Consider the following 25,853-nt stretch of genomic DNA (forward strand, 5'->3'; position numbering starts at 1 on the left):
GAGCTGCTTACCAGCCATCTTGGAATGGACATGGGGAAAAGAGATGGGGGGGGGAGAGGGCAGAGGGCGGAGCTGCCTGCGCTGCCTGACCCCGGCTCAACCCCCACTCCCCCCACTCCCTAGATTTAATAAACAAATGCTGCCCGGGAGTCAGGTGGCCCCCCAAGTGCCCAGCTAGCCCCAGGAGACAGGAAAATTACAGCCTTTAAAAAAGTGTGCCCCTGAAGGAAGGGGGGGTAGTCAGGTGACTCGTATGGGCTGTCCAAGATGGCGTCTGGTGTGTGGCGCCTGAGAAGCGGAGGTTACCTGTAAGCAGTGACGGGAGGGGAGGTAGCAGGGGGACCCTGCTGCCTGTGCCTAGGAGGGCTCCTCAGCGGGTGTGCTCAGGGTGGGGGCGATGGTGATGCTGGGCTGCGCCTCTGGTTCTCTTTAAGGCAGCAGCCTCCCTGGCCATGGCTCTGAGGGAGCTGAAAGTTTGCTTGCTGGGGGTAAGTGACCTGCTGGGGGTATCTAGGGTGATAAGGAAGGGGGTGTCTGTTGTATAGGCCCCCCCGGGTGGTCTTGGTGAATGGGGAGGGGGGTTCCCTCGTAGAGGGATTCATTTGAAAGGTAAGGGGGGGATTTCTACCATGTGTGATCATGAGAGCCCTTAAAACTGCTTTAAAGCGAAGGTGGTTTGTGACGGTGTTTTTCCTGTGGTGAGACGATATTTTGGTCTCTTTCCAGTGCTCGTGTTGATTTCTGCAGCATCTGTTTGTGTGCTCCACTGAGACGCTCCACAACAGCTAGTAAAGCCTTTCTCTCGAGGAAGAATTTTTGTGGTCTGTGTTTGAGACACAAAATAACACACACTTTTTTATTTTCAAGGCTCCCCTATTAAAAAATGGTCCTGTGTTGAAACTGCTCTGCTCCCATCCCCCTTATGCGGTCCAAGGCTTTGGTCATTTGAATAATATTTAGCCCTTGTATTTATGTAGTTTGATGTCATTTTCAGGCTTCAAAAGCCCTCTCCAAACACTAGATAATGGGTGAAGGAGACTTCAAAACAAATGTAGGTGAGACTTTAAATCTTGTTTGGAAATATATATATGGCAAAATCTTCATCTGAAAAGATGGAAGTTTTTAAAAAATTTTAGCTCCAAAATTAGTGTTCCCAGTCAAGGGTCCTCCAAACCAAATCCAACTGAAGTCAATTGGAGCTTTTTTCCTGGAGTCACTCTTATGGGGGTTCTGTCTGCTCCTAAACAAATGAAATTTGACAGGTTGGACTATGTATTTCCTGGTTCTAGATAGTCTTGTTCCTTTTTCCTGGAAAGTTGGTATATATTCCCTAATTTTGCTTGCTAAATATGTTATCCTTTGTTTACATCAAACTCTACCTGTGAAATCTTTATGGAGTGGGAAAAGGGGAAATAAGAGAGGAACTAAGAAAATTTTCCCTTCTAAATGTCTCAGCCAGGAAACGTATTTACTTTCAGCTCCCTTTCTCTTCTGTGTAACTTTATGTGACTTGCATTGTTATTTGCTAAACACTAAAATATGTAAGTGATAAGTATTTTTGAATTCCCCTCTCCTCTCCCAAAAGAAGCGAGAACCCTCCAGAGGATTAGCGCAAACTTAAATTGTGTACAAATTAGTGCTGTAGTATATTACATATAGTGCATAATTAGCATCTTATGACTTTAAAAATAAACTTGGTATTTGTGGATAATCTAAGCTCTATACCCAGATGTACAGACGCTCTTTTCTTAACCTGCGTATTATATAATTTTTTAACATTAGCTTTAATAAAAATTTTAAATCCGGGCTGCAAACACTGCAGAAAGCAAGCTTCAATTAAAGCAAGCTGCTTCTTTTATTCATGCATTTCGTAATATTAGGTTTGGTAAACTATCTTTTTCAAAACTGTAAATTTGAGGTCTAGATTATCTGATTCTATCATCTGAAGATTGTGACGTGGTTCAGCTATGTTAACTAAATTGCCATCTGAAACCTGAATCAAGGCATGTGAGCAATCAGATATCTTAATTTAGTTCTGAAAGTAGATGCAACTTGAAGCATGCCTTTTGTTTCTTTCTTTTATTAAGCCCGAGTTGGCATAGTTACTATTCGAAACACACAGACAACCTGGTGTTAAATTTCTAAGGTGTGGCTTAGAACGTGGTTTGTCACCTTAAAATTAGACTTCCTCCTCTCTTGTTCCATGCGGCCATGAGATTAAAAAAAAGATTAGTTTCAGGTATGTCTCAGAAGATGTTTAAGGACTTTCATTAAATAGGGTGGGACTGAATGACTCAGGCTGAAATGTGTTTTGTAATGCTTGTAATAGTGTGACACCCTTGATCTACTTGTACGTATTAATTACCTTATTCAGCTTCAGATGTACACTTTAACCGTTGAGGTATAAAGCAGCAGCTCTTTCTCGGTCTGTACGAATATCCCTAATTCAAACCAAGCACTTATGCAGACTTTTTGGTGTGGGAGGCATGATGGGAGGGGAGCATACCGAATAATCTGTTTCAAGAGGTGAACATTATAGCTTTTTGTTAAAGTCTTATACAAAGTTATCAAATCTCTTTTATATCTGTTTTGGAATAATGTATCTTTAACAGAGCTATCTCCTATTTTCAATATAAACCTTATTTTATGGACCTTCAGTTTTTCAATTTTGCTGCACTGAAATATTTTGATTACTAAAACCCTGACCCTAAGAGTTGTTCCACTTGGCTGGACCCCCTTTGACTTCAGTGATGCTCTCTATAGGAACTGAGGTCAGTCTTTCCATGAGGAGCTTATTGCGGATTGGGGTCTAAATGTGCCCAACTGTTTTTGATAGTTAAATTCTCACTGGTGTAACTGCTATGTTCTTTTTCAGGACACTGGTGTAGGCAAATCAAGTATTGTGTGGCGATTTGTAGAAGACAGCTTTGACCCTAACATCAACCCAACGATAGGGTAAGACACTAAATAAAATGTATTTGAATTGTAAATAAGATAGAGGAATATATCATTTAATCCCTAAGAGTCCCATATGAAACACATTCTGCATGAAGTAGCAGAAGTTAAATCTATCCAAATTTCATTTCAATGCAAGAAAAACGCATGCTCTGAATGCTGAAGTGGGAGTCGGGAACTCCTGAATTCAGTCTTTGCACTGACGCTGACTTGCTGTGAAGCCTTAGGCCAGTCCTTTGTGGCTTGACCAGCAAAACTGCATGTAGTAAAAGCTGCATGCAAATCACCAGTTACATACATAACCTTCCATTTGTATACACAGCTACATGATTTTGAATACCCCGTCATAACTAATGCACATGGAAATAAGGTAGTTTTAAAAATCCACGCGTTAACTGCCTTACAGTGTCATTGTAATGGCTGAGTTTTCTAAATACCCTTAAAGACTAAAATGCTAAGTGCAGTTTCAGTTTTTATGCTGATGGGCAGGTTTAAATTCTTGTCCTGTTTTTGTATTAATAATCTTAACTAAAATATCCTGTTAGGATTTCTGGATTATGAACAAACAAGTGTGTTCTTCTGCTGATGCAAACATCAATATCTGTTTCTCATTCATCAACAGAAGAACATAAATCTGTGTCCACTTTATGTTGAGACACCATTCTGGAACTTCAAAAATAACTGAGTACAGTAACCATCAGGCTGCTCGAGTTTTTAAACAGTAATGTAAAAACAAAGTACATAGATTTTTCTAGGGTGGTTCAAATATTTTTGTCAACTGCATCTTTTTCTCCTTCCCAGCTCTGTTTCTTTAATTAGATTAATATAAAATGCATATTCCCTTAATTAACAAAATGGGGTAAATACAGTAACACTTCCTAATAAAGATCAAAAGTGTTTCCTTCGTTCCTTTGAAATATCTAGTTTTCCTTTTCTATGTTTTAATTATGGTACACAAATTTGGATTAAATACAATCATGCAGTTTAGAAATCCTGTTCTTTTATTAACAAAAGCTATATCATTTTCTGTCATAAAACGTAAGGACTACGAGTTTTTATCTGTTAATTAATCTACCGCAGAGGTTCTTCACATAGGGGTTGTGAGCGCTCTGCCCTTTTTATATTACTAAATGGAGTGGGAGCAGGGAAGTCCCAGCTAGATGTGGGGGAAGGAGGATATGGAAAAGCTGTGTTGGTATGAAAAAAAGTTGAGAATCATTATCTGCAGCTATATTCATTACGGGCGAGATATTTAAAGGTGTTCAGTGGGAGCACTAGGGGGAGGTGGTGGGGGAAAAAAGACACTTAGTTGGATGAGAAACTGGGGCGAGTGGGAAGACGGAGTCTGGCCGGACAAGGAGACTGGGACTAGATATCCATCATGGGAAGGAAAAGGGGGCTGTAGATCTGACAAGGAGCTATGATGCGGGGGAGAATTAGGAGTGGGGGTGGATTAGGATGTGTAGCCAGTGGGAGAGAAGGAAAAGACAGATTAGACAAGGAGCCAGGAGAGTATAAGAACTGCCTGGGCAAGGAGACTTGGGAGAGAGAGTTAGCGTAAGGGGACAGAACTGGTACTGGCTGTGAGGAGGGGGAGAGATTAGGAGTAGTAGAGGAAGTTAAGACTCGGACAGCAAGCTCAGGCGGGAAAAGCCCATGGACAAAGAGACAGGACTGAGACAGGTTGGAACGTATGGGATGGAAGGGGTCAAACTTGGGCAAAACAGGCAGAAGTATCTGTACCCATGACAGCAAAACGAAGAGAAGAGTCTGTGCTTGCTAGACTACACTCCCCTCCAAAGCCTGTAATGGAATCTCAAATTCCTGAGTCTCACCCTTCCTCTGCTGTCCGCAAATATTTGTGAAACCCAGGGTGAAGTGTCTCTCATCCCCCCCCTTTATGGTCCACATACAGTATGACAATCTACTACTGCTTTCAGTTAGTCTTTTAGCTCAGGTGGTAGAGGTTTGTCCAGTAGCTCAAACAGTTCCAATCTGGCCAATGAACCATGTGGGTGTCAGTATGATGTCACGTGATAGAATTTGTGTTTTTCAGTTTGTTTTTTGAGTGTAATTTCCTAGATTTAAAAACTTAAAAGTTAGGAAATAGAAAATTAAGATTAACTGTGCAACCTAAATTTGGCCCCTTTGTGCATTAAACTACAGTGTATAAATTACTGTTTTTCAAATGATGGATTAAAATGTGTATCCACACACTTTAAATACACACTAACAATCATCAGTTAATGGACATCATATTCATGGTCTTCACACTTTACCTCATTCTTGTTGTGTAGCAGTGTTATAATGTAAGAAAGTGGCAGTGCTTACAATGCCTACAATAGACACTTTCTTTTAACATGCTACTTTCCCTTATCCTTTGCTCAAGTACATAATTAGTTTTGTTTAAATCCACTAAAGTTTGGCTCTCTTACCCTTGTGCTTCGGTATTAACTCGTATTAAGGTCATTGTAACCTTTTGTTCAGCTTTTTTAAAGGAAACTTAAAATCTTGCAGTCTTTGTGCTAGACTCTAGCTAGCTAAATCATCTGAGGTGATGGGAGGTTTTAACCTCCAGGGAGAACTTGAGAGCTTTCTGCTTTCCTTTAAAAACAAATGCATTAAACTTAACTATTATATGCTCCCTGACTGTTGAACTGTGTTGATCTACTCTATAGCTGCTATTAATGTGTAACTGAAATTATGAAGGGCTTATAGTTATAACTTCTATGACCTGACAATACTTAGAGCCCAGGAGGACTCTAAAGCCTGTGTCACTGAATTTTAGTGTCCAATACTGCATCCTGTGCTAAAGACCTTCACCCTTGGGCTTCATTTCTGTAATAGGCTTTGGGCTGGTGGACTCCTAATTTCGGTGGGGCTCTGTGCAGGTGATGAATCCTGTGTAGAGTTCATTGCAGGATCAGGGCCTTGGTTTTCATCTCAAACTTGAAAAATTACACCTTATCTGGCACTTATCAGACTTTTTTTTTTTTTTAAAGCTAGTAAGTTCACACAGGCCTTTAGGCCATAGCATACTTCAGCAGGCAACTTCAGTTGCTGTGTGATTGAAGTCCACAAGACATCTTTATGGGGCCCTAGCTCCTATGTTAATTACCTGGTAAATATGCAGTATTTTGAAAGACAAAAACTAATGTAAAGAAACTGTTTGAGTTCTCAGACCATGAACAAAATACACATGCCACCAGAAAATAAAAAGTTACGGCACCTTGTACACTTATCTGCAGATCCAAATTCAGTGTAATGTTTCTTTTCCAAGAGTGGATGATATAAGTAACACTTAAAGCAGAGCTGGGAACTGTTTCCCTTATAAAGCAACCATGGTAGGTGTTGGGGTTGCCATCCAACTCCTGTAGGACACCTGTAGAATCCTGGCATTGGGTCGTGGCATTTTTTTTTTAAAGGGTAATCTCTTTTACTTATCTTGAAGCCCCATCATTGCCATCTTCCTGCACAGAAAATTTATATATATTTAGGGAGCTGTGGGGAGGAGGAAGTTTTATGGCCCTTCTTTGAAAGTGGAGGGGATCTGCAGGTTTCAGGGTACACTGATAGGGAGAGGGCTTGGGGGCAGCACACTCCACTGCCTTACTCACCTCCCAAACACCCATTAAATTTTGGTGGGAAGTCGGCATTAACTTATCTGGTCTCAGTGTCTGCTCTGTGGGACTCCCCAGAATGGGGATGGCAGCCAAATTTCCTGTCAACATAAGTCCAGAAAGAGCTAGTTCAGAGGTTCCATGTGGTATCCTTTCAGTAGCTCCTCTAATATTCATGTGCATTTTCGTGAATTTGTTGTGGTGTTCCTTTGTGGGGGGGAGGTGTGAAGAATGCTGCCACTCATTCCCCAGCTGCCTCTGTGGCAGTGCAAAACCTACATCCCCTCACCTTCAACTGAAAAGTTAAGAGGAAGGAGAGTGCAAATTTACAAGGCTTCTCATTCCCTCTCTGATCCTTGGTACTGTATTCTGTTAGGATGACCTAATTGGTGCATGCATCCTTGTCTGGGTCCTTTGCACAGTAATTAATGTCAAACATTATGTATGATGACATTTATATATAGTAAAAAGCACTTCACTTTTTAAAAAAAGACCTATTTTATGAAAAATTATGATATTTAAGTTAATTGAAGATATTGACCTTTTTATATATAAAAATTTGGAGATATGAACTAGTTTTGCTAGAAATAGATTTTTCTTTGTATTTGCATTTTGGTAATGTTACACTAAATCTTTCAGAGCATCTTTTATGACAAAGACTGTGCAGTATCAAAATGAGTTGCATAAATTCCTAATCTGGGATACAGCTGGACAGGAACGAGTAAGTAGAGCTGTTGTTTTCCTCCTTAATTTGTAAAGATTTTTGTGTGATCTAATTCTGTAAATTATGCATGTTAATGTATGTTTTCACGCATGATTCTTTCAAAGTACACTGGAGACAAGCCCATGATAACTTATTTCATCTTTCACCTTGGTTATTTGGCTCCCCTAGGGAAATAAATTATTAGAAAATGTAAAGATACCCTATTTATATAACATCTTTATAGTAATGGAAAGGTCTACTGAGACTTCATTTGGAATATTAAGCACAATTTCGAACACTATTATGAGAAGGATATTGACACATTAGAAAAGGTACAACTGAGGAGAATATAGATGAGAGGAGAGCTATAACTGTCAAGAGGGATTAGAAAAAAGCCGGTTATATTCACCAAATGGACAGTGTCTGTCACAAAAACAGACTTTGCAAGGTGGTGTTTTTTGGCAATAGTTTTACTTCACAGAAGCATTTCTATTTGGCTTTGAACATTTCTTTGCAACACCCATCATCCCAGTTCAATTGCACAAGCTAAGGCACTGATTCTGCAAATGTATGCACTTGTGTAGCTTTACTGATATGAGCAGTCCCATTGTCTTCAATATTGTAACTAATCATGGGAATAAAATTATGAGACATTTACGTGTCTGCAGGATTGGGGCCTGGGTGTTTATACACTGCATTTGAAACAATAATATTGGTGGAATAATATGGAATAAGCGGGAAGGTTCTCTCAAGGATTGTAACTGGTTAAAAGATAGGAAACAAAGGGTAGGAATAAAATAGTCAGTTTTCAGAATGGAGAGAGGTAAATAGTGGTGTCACCCAGGAGTCTGTACTGGGCCAAGTTCTATTTAACATATTCATAAATGATCTGGAGAAAGGGGTAAACAGTGAGGTAGCAAAATTTGCAGATGATACAAAACTACTCAAGATAGTTAAGTCCCAGGCAGACTGCGAAGAGCTACGAAAGGATCTCTCAAAGCTGGGTGATTGGGCAACAAAATAGCAGATGAAATTCAATGTTGATAAAAGCAAAGTAATGCACATTGAAAAACACAATCCCAATTATACATATAGTGTATGTAAAACATCCACTCAGTGTGCAGCGGCAGTCAAAAAAGCGAACGTAATGTTGGGAAGCATTAAGAAAGGGATAGATAAGACAGAAAATATCATATTGCCTCTTTCTAAATCCATCTTGAATACTGCGTGCAGATGTGGTCACCCCATCTCAAAAAAGATATATTGGGAAAGGCTCAGAAAAGGGCAACAAAAATGATTAGGGGTATGGAATGGCTGCCGTATGAGGAGAGATTAATAAGACTGAGACTTTTCAGCTTGGAAAAGAGACGACTAAGGAGGGTTATGATAGAGGTCTATGAAATCACGGAGAGAGTAAATAAGGAAGTGTTTTGCTTCTTCTCCTAACACAAGAACTAGGGGCCACCAAATGAAATTAATAGGAAGCTGGTTTAAAACAAACAAAGGGAAGTATTTCTTCACACAACAAACAGTCAACCTGTGGAACTCCTTGCCAGAGGATGTTGTGAAGGCCAAGACTATAACAGGGTCAAAAAAGAACTAGATAAATTCATGGAGGATAGGTCCATCAATGACTATTAGCCAAGATGGGCAGGGATGGTGTCCCTAGCCTCTGTTTGCCAGAAGGTGGGAATGAGCAACAGGGAATGGATCACTTGATGATTACCTGTTCTGTTCATTCCCTCTGGGGCACCTGGCATTGGCCACTGTCGGAAGACAGGACACTGGGCTAGATGGACTTTTGGTATGACCCAATATGGACGTTCTTATGAACTTTTTTTTAATTTTCATTTCTAATCTGATTGTGTTAGAAGCTCATGTCAGAAAGTTTTTCATTTAAAATACAAATTTTAACCTGGCAGTCTTTCCAGAAGGTGGAGAAGAACTTGATGGCTGCTTCTGCAACATACACACCTTTGAGGGGATGCAACAAACTTATTCAAGACTTACAAGCACACAAACTAAAATTAAAAAGGAAGTTGGAGGAAATGTCTTTGTGCTGCATACTAATTACCTTGCTCATGAACTACAGGCAGCAACAACAAAAGCTGCAATTATGTATAAAGTTTTATAAACATGCCTGAAGCTGTTTGGCAAAGGATTTCCATTACGTATTAGAGTTTCATTCTGTTTATTTGAATCACGTTTGAAAGCAATGGGAGAATGTAGTATGTTGAATCCGAAGTAGGGCAATCTATGAGGAACTATACACCTCTATCCCGATATAACACAAATTCGGATATAACGCGGTAAAACAGCACTCGGGGGCGGGGGGGTGTGCGCACACTGGCAGATCAAAGCAAGTTCAATATAACGTGGCTTCACCTATAACGCGGTACGGTTTTTTGGCTCCCGAGGACAGCGTTGTATCGGGGTAGAGGTGTATCTGTAAATGGCTGACAATTTTTGCTGTCGGCTTGTATGAAGTGAATGTTTCCTCTTTTCTATTCTTATCCCTAGAGTGATGCCCTTTTCTTTTTTCCATGCAAGTTGTTACAACACTTTGTCTTAGTGGAAGAGATGAAGATGTCCTCCCCCCCACCTCTGACTCAGAGCTGCCGATTCTGTAGACTTCTCCCTCCACACCTTGAGGGTGAGGGGTTATTTTGAGGGAGAACATACATCTTGAGACTACAGTGATGGAGGAACAAGATTCTGACACTTCATAAGAAGGTGCCAATGTCACCTTAGTTCCTTCTCCAGACCTCCACTAAAGAGTGCTCCTGACAGCTATTGCTGAATCTACAAGTTCACCTGCATCCATGTAGCCTCATTCTCCCTTCCCCCACCTCCCGCCCCACACAGACAGTATGTTAGAGTTAGGCAGAGTTCCTTTACAAACAATACTTCCACCCTTCCAAGTGATCAGTCAGGGCAATGTGTCTTTTTATATTCTTATATATATTTTAAACTGAAAGTTTTGTTTTAAATGTGAAAGCATTAATGCTTCATAGCAATTCAGTAAAATACAAACTCCCATGTCATAGCACAGGTCACTTACTAATAACCCAATTTATCAGTAGCGGCTTCTGGTGTAAGAGCAAAACTCTCTTGTGCATTAGGGAACGTATGTGATGCCCCCAAACTCTGTTGGCCCAGGAAAGAAAAACTGACAAAGCTCAGGGCTCTTGGTTTTTTCCACTTGCCCATCAATCAAATTGGGTAGCCACTAGAAACCATGGTAAACTCCCTTATCATAACTTTGTGACTTGTAGGGCTCTTTAATCCAACACTTGACTTTATATCAAGTACTGAATGTGGTATTGGATTTTATATCAAGTTTTCAGTGATTCTAATACCACTCTGATGATGATAAACTACACTGTTAATCACTGGTGCATCTTCTCCTTACATATACATACTACCTGTACTTAATTTGGACAATGCTTACAGGCTCAAAAGACTTAGTCTTGTAAGGATTAAAGAGATAGTGATAATGTAATGCATCACAGAACCAGGATTTATTCATACACAAGCATAGTTGCAACATATTTTTTTTTTCTGTTTTGTTTTCCAATACTGGTACTGTTTGTTTTATTTTTGTATTTTTCCCCTTTATAATAATGTTTGTACGGCTGCCAGATAAGATCTAATTTGCATTCACTTTAACACAGCTGGCTATGAACTGTCAAAAAATTAGCGTGGAGAAAATCTTACTGCAGAATCTTTGTACAGCCAAGGAACTTGGTGTGCTTTAAAATGAAGGGTTAAGAACATTGGCTAGGGATGGACCAACTACAGAAAGGACTGATCAAAGCTGCTAGTCAGTTCTATCAGTGAATCTCCTGCCCTGAAACTTCCATGACAGTTTTCTGTTCCTGGGCCGCCTTCAGCAGAAATTGCAAAGTGTGTAGTGACTGTTGTAGTTAGGATAAATTATTGGCTTTCTCAGGTTTACCAAGAACTGCCATCAAACCACTTATGACTTCAGCCATCAGGATTTGAACACAGTGTTAAAACATAGATGCAGTGGTCCATGTGAACCATTGAGTTCCCAACCAGTATCATCTGCTGTTCCCCATATTTTAGTTTTATCATTTGCTGTATTTTAACAATGCACTTCCAAGGTTTATCAGTGAGCAGTTCTTTTTCAGCAGGTTGCACAACTCCTTGTCATAAACACCTTGATTAACAACAGCTTAATTTTTAAGCTAGAACACAATATTTCACCTGATTTAAATTTATTTCCCACAGATCTCCCTCTCCTTTGTCCCTGAATTGTTGTATTTGACAAGGAGGGATAAAAATCAAGGACTTTAGAAATGCAGATTGTCTGCAACGAACATATCTCTGTTGTAAAGCAGTTTCATTCAGAATGGGTGTATTTCCATTGACAGCCAGTTCAAACTTTTTAATCCAATTTAAACAGTAAGTTAGAGGATCACTGACTACTTGTAAAGTATGCCTTAATTGGCATTGTAAGGCACTAAAATATCTCAAGTGTCTGCTTCCATTGTTACAAATAATGGCCTAGTATTTAAAAATGAAAACACACCAGTTGCTGTCAAGATATTTTTCCTTCTTCTTTCTTTCCTTCACCCCACTCTCTACTTCAGTTATTCATTCTAGAACTGTATTTCCAATAAGTTCTGATGTCTTGGAACCCAAATGCAGAAAACGTTAATTTAGTGTGGTGTTGACTAGCCGGCATTTCCTCTCCCCCAGTCCATATTTATTTACTCGGTTTCTCTTGGTGACATAGTTTCCATTCCTGTATTCATGCTGATGGAAGCTTTCATTTTGGATTACATCTCACTTAAATTTAACACTTCATTTGGGGCACTTCTGCTCAAGTGCCAGAAGTAACTATTTCTCTTTCATTGACTAAAGTTAGTATGAAACTGCCTTCAACCACTATCTGAATTTTGTCTGTTATCAATGCTGCCAAATTCTTGTGTTATACTGACTCTCACTGGTAATTCTGTGCCAAAGCTCAAATCAGAGTTGGGCTGCAGTGCAAGAAAGCTGAACTCTTTGAACAGACAGCTGAAAGAAAATGTAGTTCTGGAAACATCTGTTTTGTTAAAGGGAAATTTTTTTTTTTTAACTGCTGACATTCCTAGGTGAGACAAGAAATCAAAATGTTAGCAGGCAGGAAATTAGTAATACAAGATCAGCAAGTGAAAGCTGGATTTTTCCCAAGATAAATAGACATCAAAAAGCCAGGTAGTTAAATAGTCTGAGTAGTAGTTTATCAAAAATGTTTCCCTTTACATTCTAAGTACTTATGGGGGGAGGGGGTATATTACACCATTCTTGGATGAGTTGTGTGCATCCCACATTTCCTCTTTCCCACCTCTCAAACATTTATTTTCATTCTGTGCACTTTGTGTAAAGGCTTATTCTCAAAAGAAGAATTTTGTGAGCCAAATCTAAATGGGCAGGAATTTTGTTTTATAACAAAGGAGATTTTTAGGATGTATAGAACTGCTCTCAGCTGAACTATATTAACCAAAAGGAAACTAGTATTTTATTATAACCAAATAAGGCTTTGTGAAAAGCTACATTGTCTTCATGATTTTTATATCTATAGATTTCTTATTGAGTAGTAAATAGTGTATATAAAGCCATACATCAAAACACTGCATCTGTCAGTTAATTATTCTGTTCTTCCACTGACACTTCAGAGTGCTAGATGAGTTGTTTGTTTTCTTACCTTAGCAGAATTTCTGAACACTGCATCTAAAACAGTAGTTATTTTATAGTGCCAAGCATATGTTAAACCATTGCAGTTTCTTATGGAGTCAAAAAGCAAGTAGCATTCATGCAAGGATAGTGGCCTGATCTACGTACTGCAGGCTCATTCAGATTTGTAGCAATTGTCACTGTTGCCAAGTCCTGAGATTTCCTGTAAGTCTTATGATATTTGGCGTGTTTCCTAAATCCTTTGCTTCAGGGGTCAGGTGATTGTGAGACTCTCTCAGCTTTTATTTTTTCTTAATTTCCCCTCCCTCCCCCCAACTCTTTTGGTTCAAGGGGAAAAGCTTGAAAACATTAATCCTAAATACCAGACGGTAAATAAAAAGAACACAACGTTGTTTTTTGGGTTTTTTTTAATCTCACTTTTAAGCCATTCTCAGGATGTTTTTGGATTGGTAATAATGTACACTGGTTCTTTTTATTTTTCCTTCTGTGGACATGAGTATCTCAAAAAGGAAGAAATGTATTCAATTCACCCCACCCTTCCTCTCCCTCAGTGTTCAAAAGTAGGCATATATCCTGTGTGTATTGTCTATATCTGTATAGCTACAGATCTTTTTTTAATGAGGGTAGCCCATCCCCTACCTCACATAACTACTATCGGGCTTCCTTCTATAATTTGGCCTTTGCAACCTGCCTCTTCTGAGGACTATGAACTAGAGACTGAGATAACATGAAGTCCAAGAATTTTGCTTCATGCCTTTGACATTCTGTATTGCTCCTGTCCCTTATATCCTTTCTTTTAATCCTCTCTATCACAAAAGATTAGTCATTGCTAGAAGATTCAGCAGTATACTCTACCTTCAATAGAAGCAGCCCTCTTCTTACTAGTACTAGATTCCTGCTATCCCTGAAGCTGAGGCTTGGAACAGAAACTTTTCCCCTTGGAGCATCATTCCACATCTAAATGAGCTTGTACAGACTGCCTGAATAGTAACCAGAAAACTGAGTTCTTTAACACTGAGTGGTCTTGGAGGAACAGAGTGGTTTACAAGTTTAAATTATAGTTCTACTCTGTCTTCTTTTGGGAGTTAAACCACTTCTTTAGTAGCTTTAATCTGGATAAACTCAAGTTTTGTTTGTCATCATATGGCTTTATTATAGTCCATTGTATTATAGTAATCTTGCACTACTAGCACCCAAAAATGTTCACTGGCTAGCCTTCGGCTAAGATTGCTTCATGTGAAGCTTTTATATCCTACTGGCAGTCTCTTTGTAAATTTAAGGATACATTTTCCACTAACCTAAACTCTTTTCCTATACTAGAGCAGTGAAAATTGGATTAACTGGTCAATGAGCCACGTGATCTTTGGCACAGCATTAAATCCATTCTATATGATGTTTCTCCCTACAGTTCCGTGCTTTAGCACCAATGTACTACCGAGGCTCAGCAGCAGCTATTATAGTTTATGACATCACAAAAGAGGTAAGAGGAGATGGTTTGCAATATAGTTCTACAAACACTCATGTATGTTTTATTTGGCCAGTTCTGAACCTTAATTCTGTCTCCCTTCTCCATACCAGGAAACCTTCTCAACATTAAAGAACTGGGTGAAAGAACTTCGACAACATGGACCTCCAAACATTGTTGTAGCTATTGCGGGAAATAAGTGTGACCTTAATGATGTAAGGTAAATTGATGTCAGTTCAGTGCAGGTATAAGTTCAGATACAAGGTGATGGTACTAAATATTTGTTAGGAAGATTAAGGGATTTACCAAGCCATGAAAGATGTATAGTAATTAAAAAATGCAAGTCTTTTTTTAAAAACTAGTACAAGATGTCATGCCCATTTTAGAAAGGCTTATTTAGAAAGGCTTGCGATGTCTGCAACACTTATTGGCAAATGTTGATCCTTCTGGGAAAGTTTAAGTGGGTTTTTGCTGACTTGCTGATTCAGGTACCTTGTTACCCCAACCAATATAAAAGAGGGTGGGAACTGCTTTGGGGAAAGTGGATCTAGAACATGGGCTGAAGTCCTGAGGAAGGAATTCTAGAGGCGGCCAAGTCTTGGAAAAGGTTTGAACTCAACTTCTTTATTACTGATGTCTGGTTAATGAAGCCAAGCCCCTAAATGAATGAGTTTGGATTCTACATAGTGTGTGGACTCTTTTCAGAGCAGGTTGGGAAAGGCACCTGCTCACACGCTTCTCCTTTGTTTATATTTTACTGCCACAGCTGGCATCTCAGCTAAAACAGGCAGATATGGTTTTTAAAGAGCCATTGCAAAGTTTGTTGACATTGATCCCAAGGGGGATAGGACTGCAAAATTCAGTCACTGGTATTTTAAAAAATACTAACATTTCAGTTACCTAACAAACACCAATATAAATCTTTAAGAAACATTGTTTATATTCTCCAAGAATGAATTGATATGAAGTAAATGACTAAAAGCTAAATATTTGTAAGTCAAATACTGCATGCTTCGTAGTGGTCCTTGGTGTTGGTGAAGCCAAACCTAGTTCTGTCCCTCCTGATGGTTTGGGGCCTGATAACACCATAAGTTGTGCACACGCTATTCCCCATTGAAACTAATGACAGGGTTCCTGAACTTTAATCAGTATAATACTTAAAATGCTGATGGTTTTGTATGACTTTTGGCAGTCTGACTTAGGACTTTGCTGCCATATGCAGTGTACATGCTACTCTAGAAATTTCAATTTTATTGACTAGAATTATAATTTTAAGATAGAAACTATTTAAACCTACATGTGATACTCCTGGGGGAATTCTGCACCAATAAATAGAAATTCTGCACACACTGTTTTAAAATTCTGCATATTTTATTTGTCAAAATAACACAATATAATCATACCAGTTTCAATTATTTTTGGTCATTTATTTCAGAATACCTGTCAGCAAGTATGTCTATAACAATACAGACAACAACAAAAATTCAAGAAATGTTTTTGACATATAGATTCCTTACTAGGCATCTTAATACAGAGCTCTGAGTAATAATTCATTTAAACTACAATACAGAACGGTATTGCACCCCTCAGAAGCAGTGCAGAGGCTTGTGAGAGTCGGGGTAATGGAAGAGCTCAGGGAGAGGGAAGTAAATTGCTGTGAAGGAGCCTGGGTGTGAACTTGGAGGATTGTTGGTTATGGGTGGGAAAAGTATGGAACGGGTATTTTTGGGGGGGCAGAGCGGGATTGTTAGGGAGCTTCCCCCATGCAAACATTGGCTGACCCCTAGCCTCTCCCATTCAGTCAGGCACATCTATCCCTGTCCCCATGTATCCCTGCACCCCCATGTGGCCCTGCACCCCTCCTCCTGTCTCCATGTGACTCTGCCCCCCCCCCCACCCAGCCACTCTCCTGTCCCTGTGTAGCTCTGCTCCCCTCCCCAATCACAATGTGGCCCTGCACCTCTCTCCCCCCTGTGGCCCTGTGCCTCCACTTCCATTCAGCCCCTGCCCCAGTCTGTCCTCCCCCACTAACCCTTATGAGCCCCTGTCTAATCCCTTCCCTCCCCACACACCCCTGGCCAGCACCCCACACTGTCTGACTCCCCATAGCACTGGCCTGGCCTGGCAGGTACTGCGAAGAAGGCAGGTTCTTTCTCTTTGCTAGCTGGCTGGGAGCTTCTGCTGTTTCTGCACCATAGCACCCTCTGGTGGGCAAAAGGTGGAACTGCAGCAACATTTCAGCAGAAGCTTTTTTTCTGCACAAAAAAATTAAAATATGCACGGCTCATTAATTATGCACGCATGCAGTAGGACAGAATTCCCCCAGGAGTAATGTGAAATAGCATTGTGACTTAAGGCATTTTAGCACTTACTGCCAGTCACACTGTAACTAAAGTTGCAGAACAATTTCCATTATATTTGCACTTGTTTTAATTCCATTCTTGGCTGAAATTCTGCCCTAAGGGGAAGTATTCTCTTAAAGCCTCGGGTAGTGTTGTTTTTTTGTTGGGTGGCTGGGTGGGTGTGTTTTGCTGGGGCAGGAGCGTGACTATAGTGCACTGTATTTTATAAAACACAGACAACTTGGAAACCGTTGAATATGAAACTTGAAACGTAGAGTCCTTTGTGAGAAACATGTCCTTGACCAGTTTTGGAGAAAAAAATTGTTAGAAATCAATAAGGTGTTTTGATGTGTTTGAAAATTGTACTGGGTATTGACAATTGACTGTTTCACTGAGTCTGAGAGTTTGCATTGCTTTCAGGAGGTTGAGAGCATGCATGTTTCCCTGAAATGTGCACTTCTCAATGCATATTAACAACTGCTGACTAGAGCCTGACTAGGCAAGACAGCATGCACACTGAATATAAAGACAACTGAATGCAAAAATAATACAGTAATGTGGCATCAATAGTTCTTCTTTGAGTGCTTGCTCATGTCGATTCCATTCTAGGTGTACATGCGCGGCCATCAGAGACTTTTGCCTTAGCGGTATCCGTAGGGTCGGCAGTGGCGTCCCCTCGAGTACTGCACTCATGCGTCAGTATATCAGTCACCGCCAGCCCTACACCTTCTCAGTTCCTTCTTACCGCCCAGGGTGGTTAGTCGGAGCGCCTTTCTTGCATAGCAAGGGCTAGCGGTTTCGTCTCTACTGACTTTAAGCCTTAGGACCTTGTAAATAGTTTGTTTATGGTAGTTAGCGTTAAGTAGTTAAGTGTAGTTAATAGTTAAAATTATAGTCCCAGCGGGGACTTTGCCCCAGGCGATCATGCCCCGGTCTCCTGGGTTTAAGCCCTGCATGGACTGTAACAGGCCTATGCCTGTAAGTGACCCCCATAGCAGCTGCCTCAAGTGCTTGGCGGAATCACACGTGCCGTATTTGTAAAAACTTTCGGCCCAGGACTTGGAGCAGGATATTTGTTTGCGAGCTCTCATCATGGAGTCTGCCTTTTGTCTGGCTTCCGAGCCGTCCCGCCAAGACTCACCAAGTACCTTGGCCTCAGTGCACCCCCAGCACCCGGCTCCGCCCGGCACTGCTCCCCGTTGTCGGTGCCCAAAAAGAAAGCAAGGAAGTACGGCTCCCTGGCACCAAGCAAGAGTCATCAGGCAAGAGACCCAATTCGGGCCGCCTGGCCACTCCAGAGCCATGTATACATGCCTCCCAGGTTGGGGCTCTTAGCCCGTTAAAAGGTCCACCACCAACTCCTGGGAGTGGTATGGGACCCAAACCCCTGACTGCACCGATGCCTTCCCAAGCTCCCCCAGCGCTGAGAGAACAGAGGCCTCCACCCACGCCACCGACACAGCACGTGCCACAGGAAATGGGAAAGGCTCCCCATGAGGGCAAGCCAGCCACTAAGAACGTTCAGGGGGCAGTAGAATGCCACTGATACCCCCCCCCCGAGACAAGCCAGCGTCTCCACCTCTGGAGATTGGTGAAGTTGCATCTCAGATCCTCTGGGGCTCGCTCTTGGTCACCAGCACCGCGATCGTGGTCCCCGCCGTCTCACCACAGATTGCCTAAAGGGAGGCAACGGTCTCCGTACTACCAGCACTGTTGGCCCTCCCATCAGTCGTCATCTTGGCACAGATTTTGCTCTCCTGCCCCGTGGGAGCACTCCCTGTCGCATCTCCAGTCCCACCAGTACTGGGCCAATCGATACTGGCACCGATCCTCTTATTCTGGACACCAGTCAGCGACTGTCAGCAGGCAGACTCAGGCGGCTGAATTCCTCCAGCATGGAAGGGCAGTTCAGCCCCTCACCCAGACTCCACCTGCGCAATAGGGCACCTGGGGCCATGTTGACCTCAATGGCACCGTCTTGGCAGCATGGCCAGTGGCCAGTACAGTGGCCTTATTGGAGCACATGGGGAGTGCTGGTCATGGCAATACCCCCTTTGCACCACTCATCTGCCACCACCTCAGAGCATCAGTTAGCAGCACCAATGGCACTGGGCTGGGTGCATGAGGCACGCTAGGAGGTCGAAGCAGAGGAGACTGCACCCACCCCTAAACCTCCCTCCCCCACAGAAGATGATGCCCCCGGGCCTCCCCTGGTGGTACAGTCATCGTCTTCATTCCTGGACGAGGCGGTTGCGGAACCCTCAAGGGCCAGCCCACCAGATGATTTTAAAGAACACCAGGCCCTGCTTTGACGGGTGGCCGAGAACTTGGGCCTAGAGGTGGAGGAGATGGCCGAGCAGGCAGACACCTTGTTCGACGTCCTCTTGGCCTCTACCCGTGTCGCACTAGCAGTCCTCAAAATTCCCAAGGCCCTCTGGCAAATACCATCATCTATCCCTCCCACCTGCAGAAGGGCCAAAAAGAAGTACTTTGTCCCAGCCAAAGGATTTAAATATCTTTATACCCACCCTCCCCCGGGCTCACTAGTTGTCTCTGCAGCCAATGAAAAAGACAAGCAGGGGCTCACCAGCTCAACTCTCAAAAACACAGAAGACAAAAGACTGGACTTGTTTGGGAGGGAAATTTATTCAACTGCCAGCCTGCAATTCCAGGTGGCAAAACATCAGGCCCTCCTAGGCAGATACAATTTTAACTTATGGGACTCCCTCCATAAGTTCAAGGAGTACCTCCTGCAGGGTTTAGCCCAAGAATTCGGTGCTGGGAGGAGGAGGGCGCCATGGCGGCTAAGTGCTCCCTCCAAAAGGCGTAGGACATGGCTGACTTGGCAGCTAGGTGGCTGCTTCGGCAGTGGTTATGGGGTGCAGCTTGTGGCTTCAGACCACCGGCCTCTCCCAAGAGATGCAGACCTCGATCCAGGACCTCCCATTCAATGGGAACGGTCTTTTTTCAGAGCAGATGGATGCGAGGCTGCATGGATTAAGACACTCGGGCCACCCTTCACTCGCTGGGCATGCATAAGCCCTAGTCTTCCCAGGAACAGTTCTGGCTGCCCTTGCCGCCAAGGCCTTGGCAGCGTTGTCGGGGCCTGCAAGGGGAAGGGATAGGGACATAAGTTACAACCGTCGCCACCCTTCCTCCTCCCACTCACCTGAGCAGCCCAGCCTGGGGGCCAGAAGCACTATTTTGAGGGTGCGCTCGAGAGCGGCTTCCCCTCTCAGCTATACTCCCCTGCCCCTCCTTCCCCCGCCAGTCAACTCCCAGGATCCACCCTGTTCTTTCCTTGACTGTCTTCGTTCCTACCGCTCTGCCTGGGTGTGGGTCATCTCGGGCTGCTGGGTGCTGGACAGAGTGTCACAAGGCTACACCCTGCAGTTTTCGGCCACCCCTCCCTCCCATTCTCCCACCCTTTTTCCTCTTCCTCTTCACAGACCCTTCTCATGAGCAACTCCTCATTCAAGAGGTCAAGAACCTCCTGTGCCTAGGGGCAGTGCAGGAGGTCCCTTGGGACATGACAGGAAAGGGGTTCTACTCCCATTATTTCCTAATCCCGAAAGCAAAAGGGGGCCTCAGACCATTCTGGACCTGTGACGCTTCAACAAGTTTCTCAAGAAGTTGAAGTTTCGCATGGTCTCCGTGGCCTCCATCATCCCCTCCCTGGATCCGGGAGACTGGTACGCCACCCTTGACTTGAAGGAGGAATATGGAAATAAGCGAAGGTCAGACATTTCCTCCATTTCATTGTGGGCGGATGCCATTTCCAATTCACGGCGCTCCCCTTTGGCCTCTGGCCCCAAGGGTCTTCACAAAATGTATGCCACCAGTAGCCATTTACCTGAGACATTGAGGGGTCCAGATCTTCCCGTATCTCGACGATTGGCTCATCAAGGGCAGGTCTCGGGAACAAGTACAGAGAAACCTCTATCTAGTGCGTTCCACCTGCCACAACCTGGGCCTATTGGTAAACAAGAAAAAATCCACCTTAAGGCCAGTCCAATGAATAGAGTTAATTGTGGTGGTGCTCGACTCCACGCGAGCCAGAGCCTTCCTTCCGGAGTCGTGTTTTCAGGCCATGCCAGACCTGATCTCCTATGTGAAGAACAGCCCGTTCACCATGGCTCACACCTGCCTGTGGTTGTTGAGCCACATGCTGCCTGTACATACGTGGTCAGTCATGCCCAGCTCCATCTCTGGTCTCTGCAAGTATGGCTGGCATTAGTTTACATTCCCAACAGGCACAACCTAGACCGAATAGTCAGGGTGCCAGATCACATCCTATCGTCCCTGGATTGGTGGATGAACCCCGGGTCGGTGTTGCAGGGAGTTCCCATTGCAGTCCCAGCCCTGTTGCTGACCCTGATCTCTGATGCTTCGGACCTGGACTGGGGAGCTCACCTGGGCAAGCTCAGCACGCAAGGCTGCCGGCTGCGAGACGATCTGGCCCTCCATATCAATGTCAGGGAGCTCAAAGCGGCTTGCTTGGCCTGCCAGGCTTTCTTACCCCACCTGAGGGGCAAGGTGGTGCAGGTCCTCACTAACAATACTGCCGCGATGTATTACATCAACAGGCAGGGCAGATCCAGGTTGTTGACCCTTTCCCAAGAAGCTATCCACCTTTGGGACTTTTGTGTGCAGCATGCCATTCATCTGGTAGCCACACAGCTGCCCGGGACTAGGAACTAGTGGTCGCTCCATCCGAAGGAACCGAGAGGACGTAGGGCCGGCGGCACCTGATATACTGACCCGTGAGCGTGGCACTTAAGGGGGCACCACTGCCGACCCTACGGATACCGCTAAGGCAAAAATCTCTGACGACCGCATATGTGGACACGACACACTTAGAATGGAATGGACATGAGCAACACATCTCGAAGAACAACAGTTACGAAAAGGTAAGTACCGTTTTTTCCTAGTTAACTTTAGTTTCTTGACCCCTCAAAGCAAAATTAATTTGTATGTATTTTCTACTCACATTTACAATAAATGTGAAGCTTGACATTAGTGTTAAATATCTACCATAAAATATATAGGGTGTGCCATGTAGTATGGCTCAGATGCCTGTGGGAACCTTTTCATTTCCTGTCTCTTTTGTCTGTACAATCTGAACGTTTTAAACTCTGCTTGTACAGAACATTGCTGTGATGCAGAATATTAGGGTTTGTAAACAAAGTCTGGATTCCTACTGAATGAGATGGATATTAGAAATAACATGTTTTTTTCCGATAATTTGAGCTGTTTTTATGTGAATAAAGCCCTCCCTTCCCCCTCGGCTGACTTCAGAGCTGCATTCTGGCACTCTTAAGAAATCACATCCATATTTTCCAGAGAGGAAAATGGTAGGTGGCTGTTGAATTTATATGATGGTGCTGTCCAAATACTGTTGTTCAGGCCACACTATGTCCAGTTCTTGGGGTTACATAAAAGAAGAGCTGAGGATAGAAATTGAACTCTCCATGAGGAATGGGATGCCAAACAGTTGACACTAAATCACTTTTTGAAATTACTGTTAAGTAGCGAGCCAATTTTTCTAAAATTGGGATAATTAATGTTTCTGCTTTGTTCACAATGTTTTCTTTTCTTTTTTAGAGAAGTCATGGAAAAAGACGCTAAAGACTATGCAGATTCCATCCATGCCATATTTGTAGAGACCAGTGCTAAAAATGCAATTAACATAAATGAACTCTTTATAGAAATTAGTAAGTACTTCTTTAGTTAACACTTTTTTTCTCTGAAGGAAGCCTAAGCAGAAACTTGACTACTGCATTAGTTTGTAGCTCTAGTTTGCTGAGAGTACATTGGGTTCATATTTGTCACCACTGGTAGGGATACAAGACTGCAAGATGATCTGCTGTTTTCTGGTCTTCTTATGACCTCTAAAAGCTTCTGCCTAGAGATTCTAAACCTACTATGATGATCCATATCACTGGATAAATAGCAAGCAGGTCACTGTCATAAAAGTCAGTGTCCTCTTACCCTATCGGTTGGTGAATGTTTCAATTAGTAGTTCAAGGTCACTGAAGGGTGAGGGAAAGAAATGCATGAGGGATACCAAAACCTTCACAAATACAGAAGGGGAAATAGTATTTCCAATCAGAGTACTGTGTTTAGATTTGATTAGGGGAATGTATTATCCAAAGCATCATTGGCTAATGGGGAGAGTAATTTTGTAATTATCACACAACAGTTACTAAATGTGATTTAAAACAAAGCATTTTTGTGAGGATTCCCTTTAGGAAATTTGATAACCCTGTCCCTCAATTAGACCACAAATAATTTTTTTCTACATTATTCCAAATTGACTTTTACATGGAAGAAATGCAAACTGTACCCACAAGGGAGTACAGTGCAGTACTGCACTCTTATAGTGAGGATTTGAGTTGTAATTCAGATGGCTATAATAAATACTGGACACTTATGTGCAAATATCTCTCAGCTTTTGTCTTTTGAGTCAAGTAAACAATATAAAATTAGAGGCAATCCTTGCATAAACACATCAGAGTTGTCAAATGATTGTGAAGCTATTTAATGTTTTTTACTTTAAACTAAAACAAATTTAAAGACTCATGGAAGTAATTAAATATTTTGTTTACTACTGACTTTAACTACAACTTCGATTCTTTTATAACTATTTAAGGAAATCAGGAAGCTATTTTTCTTATGCATTTAGTTGATTTTGAATAAATGTTGATGCTTGAAAAATGCCAAACCAGATCATGTTTAAGCATTAAGCTTAGGGATGTAGGGTGAGATCTGATGCACTACTCTGGCACTTTTACACAGAGAAAAGGGACCAGAGCAGGCATGAGGAGTCGTAAAAGCCCCATAGCTATTCAGGAAAGAAGGGAACCTGCCCTTACAAGGGGCTCCCTCCAAAGTCCAATCCATTGGATTAAACGCTTTTTGCAAATATCAGATGCTCTGTAAAAGTAGTTTCAATAATTAATGTAACTCTTGCTAAAACCTTTTTTTTTTTTTTTTTCCCCTCTCTTTATAGGTCGTAGAATTCCATCAACTGACACCAACCCCCCATCTAGCGGTAAGGGCTTCAAACTTAGAAGACAGCCTTCAGTGACAAAACGCAGCTGTTGTTGACTGATACTTTAGAAAATCAGACTTGTTTTGAAAGTAGGTGGTCTTGGAAGCTAATAGTTTATGTTGGGTATATATTATTGGTCTTAGAACTTATCTGCCTGATGTTCATACTTCAAGGTCCCACAAAAATGGACCAGCTCATCTGACATCTGTATGCTCACAGAAGAGACTGCAGTCATGATAATGTCAGCCTGTTTACTTACAACATATATAGTGTCTCTTGTATTCAAAGGGAATCCATCATCAGTTCTTTGGCCTTGCGTGAAAGGAATGTTGACATATGGATGGTAGGACTGAAATGTTTAATAGTTTTGTAATCAACATTATATGTAATGTTTTTTGTAAAAGGGAAATGAGCACTTTTGTGATCCAGAGGGATGAGGAAGGGGGAAGAAACAGCCCTGTTGAAATAGTGACTTTAATTTTAAGGCTATTCTGCTACCCTTTCAATTGTTATAATGAGCATTATTTTAAATATAATTGTAGCTAATCCAAAGTACAGTGAGGCAATTGGTTGTAGATGGCTACAAAATAAGTTACTGATAAAAATGAGCAAATCAGCCCAGCCAGTCCCCAGATCCCACTTGCACTTTTTATTTAAAGGTATTATGAACAAACAAGCAATGAATTTTAAACCATAGACAATCTTACCTTTTCATGCTGGCTTAATCATTTAAAGGCAAACTGATACATTTATAAGCACCTATTTGTTTTTAGTAAGCATTTTTACTATTAAAGATGGTGGTCGAAGAGAACCTAGCTAAAACTCTTTCTAAATTTAAACTTGAGCATGACTGACTGACAACAGGTGCCGTCAATAGTTCTAGTAAGACTTTAATATTTTGAGGGAAAGCTCTTTATTGCTTTGCATGTGTAAAGTGTTTGTACTATATTTATGAGACCAATGCCTAAAGTATTATAAATTATGTAAAAGCAGTTGAGAAATCAGCTTTCTTCAGTCTTTCCATTCCTCACCCATTGATAGAATCTCTGGGGATCTCCAACAATTCTGTCCCTGCTTGTGAGGTCTTACATTGCAATCAGTGACCTCTTCCAGAAGAAGGTTGGCTGATGCTCCCCTCCTATCACATCTGCATTTCTGCTTGAAATGTTTGGTAGATGTCGCTGTTGGTGAAGCATGTGGCTTGTCCATTGAGCAGATCACCTCTGCAGTGCACCCAATCCTTGCTGGCTGAGGCACAAAAACACAAACAGGAAACCAAATCCAAGTCACGTATGGTAGCGTAGATCGTTACCTCTTGGTTCCTGGGTCTAGATCAAATAACTTTTTAATTACTTGGCATTTTTTTTAAGCAAATCAGCTTTTAGCTTATGTTGTATTGTTTTTCTTACATTTTATATTAAACTATAAATTGACCGTATCCTATTACGCTATTTTCATTATTTATTTTTAGTTTCCTCCAGAGCTAGTGGAGAACTTCTTATTTTTAAAGAAAGAGCCTAATAAAGTATTTTCAATATTTGAGTTTAAGTTTTGATATTGAAGTTAAAGCCATGTCTGTGATATTTGTTCCTGATTTGTAATTTGGCATTCTACAATCTTAAGTATTTTAGCTGAAGGAAATTTCAAAGAATAAGTAGGAAATGAAACAGCTTATATTTCAGATTAAATCATATTCAGAATCCTTGTTTCAAAGCTATCCTCAAGCAAACTATTTCACTATTATAGTAACTTGGTGTGATAGAAAGCATATTCTGAATGGGGTTAATAGGCTTTAATGAAATGTTGGGGTTAAAACTTCTTAAGACCAAGATTTCAAAATGTGGCCTCTATCTGTGGGTATGCAGTCCTTTGCGCGTGCACTTCTGTTTGCTGCAGTAGCATACACGTGCTCAAACTTCCTGCATGTGCAGATGGGTTACGAGCATATGAAGTCTATTGTGTGTGCCCAAAAAGTTGCATGCACATAAATGGAGGCTGGTTTGAAGCC

General features: G+C 41.8%; 2 protein-coding genes across 7 annotated transcripts in view; one reads left to right on the forward strand and one right to left on the reverse strand.

The window, feature by feature from the left end:
* The window catches only part of LOC101945969 (serine/threonine-protein phosphatase 4 regulatory subunit 1-like), a 46,381-nt gene extending 46,135 nt beyond the window's left edge, over positions 1 to 246 (reverse strand). For 2 of the 6 annotated variants that reach the window (XM_042858383.2, XM_005305822.4), the window contains exon 1: positions 12 to 123. In XM_042858383.2, coding sequence (XP_042714317.2) covers positions 12 to 18 — 7 coding nt within the window. In that variant the 5' untranslated portion in view covers positions 19 to 123. Of the gene's footprint in view, positions 1 to 11 lie in introns of all 6 variants that reach the window. The other 4 variants (XM_065566060.1, XM_065566062.1, XM_005305827.4 and 1 more) reach the window with 3 other exon arrangements.
* Positions 243 to 25,283, forward strand: RAB22A (RAB22A, member RAS oncogene family). The gene is made up of 7 exons (XM_005305821.5): positions 243 to 488; positions 2,876 to 2,955; positions 7,215 to 7,296; positions 14,393 to 14,464; positions 14,563 to 14,669; positions 22,396 to 22,505; positions 23,804 to 25,283. Exons 1-7 carry the CDS (start codon positions 453 to 455, stop codon positions 23,899 to 23,901), a joined length of 585 nt encoding a protein of 194 aa, XP_005305878.1. The 5' UTR covers positions 243 to 452; the 3' UTR covers positions 23,902 to 25,283.
* The last annotated feature ends 570 nt before the right edge of the window (positions 25,284 to 25,853 follow it).

This window comes from Chrysemys picta, chromosome 13 (assembly GCF_011386835.1).
Source record: "Chrysemys picta bellii isolate R12L10 chromosome 13, ASM1138683v2, whole genome shotgun sequence".
In the NCBI taxonomy this organism is placed as follows: domain Eukaryota; kingdom Metazoa; phylum Chordata; order Testudines; family Emydidae; genus Chrysemys; species Chrysemys picta.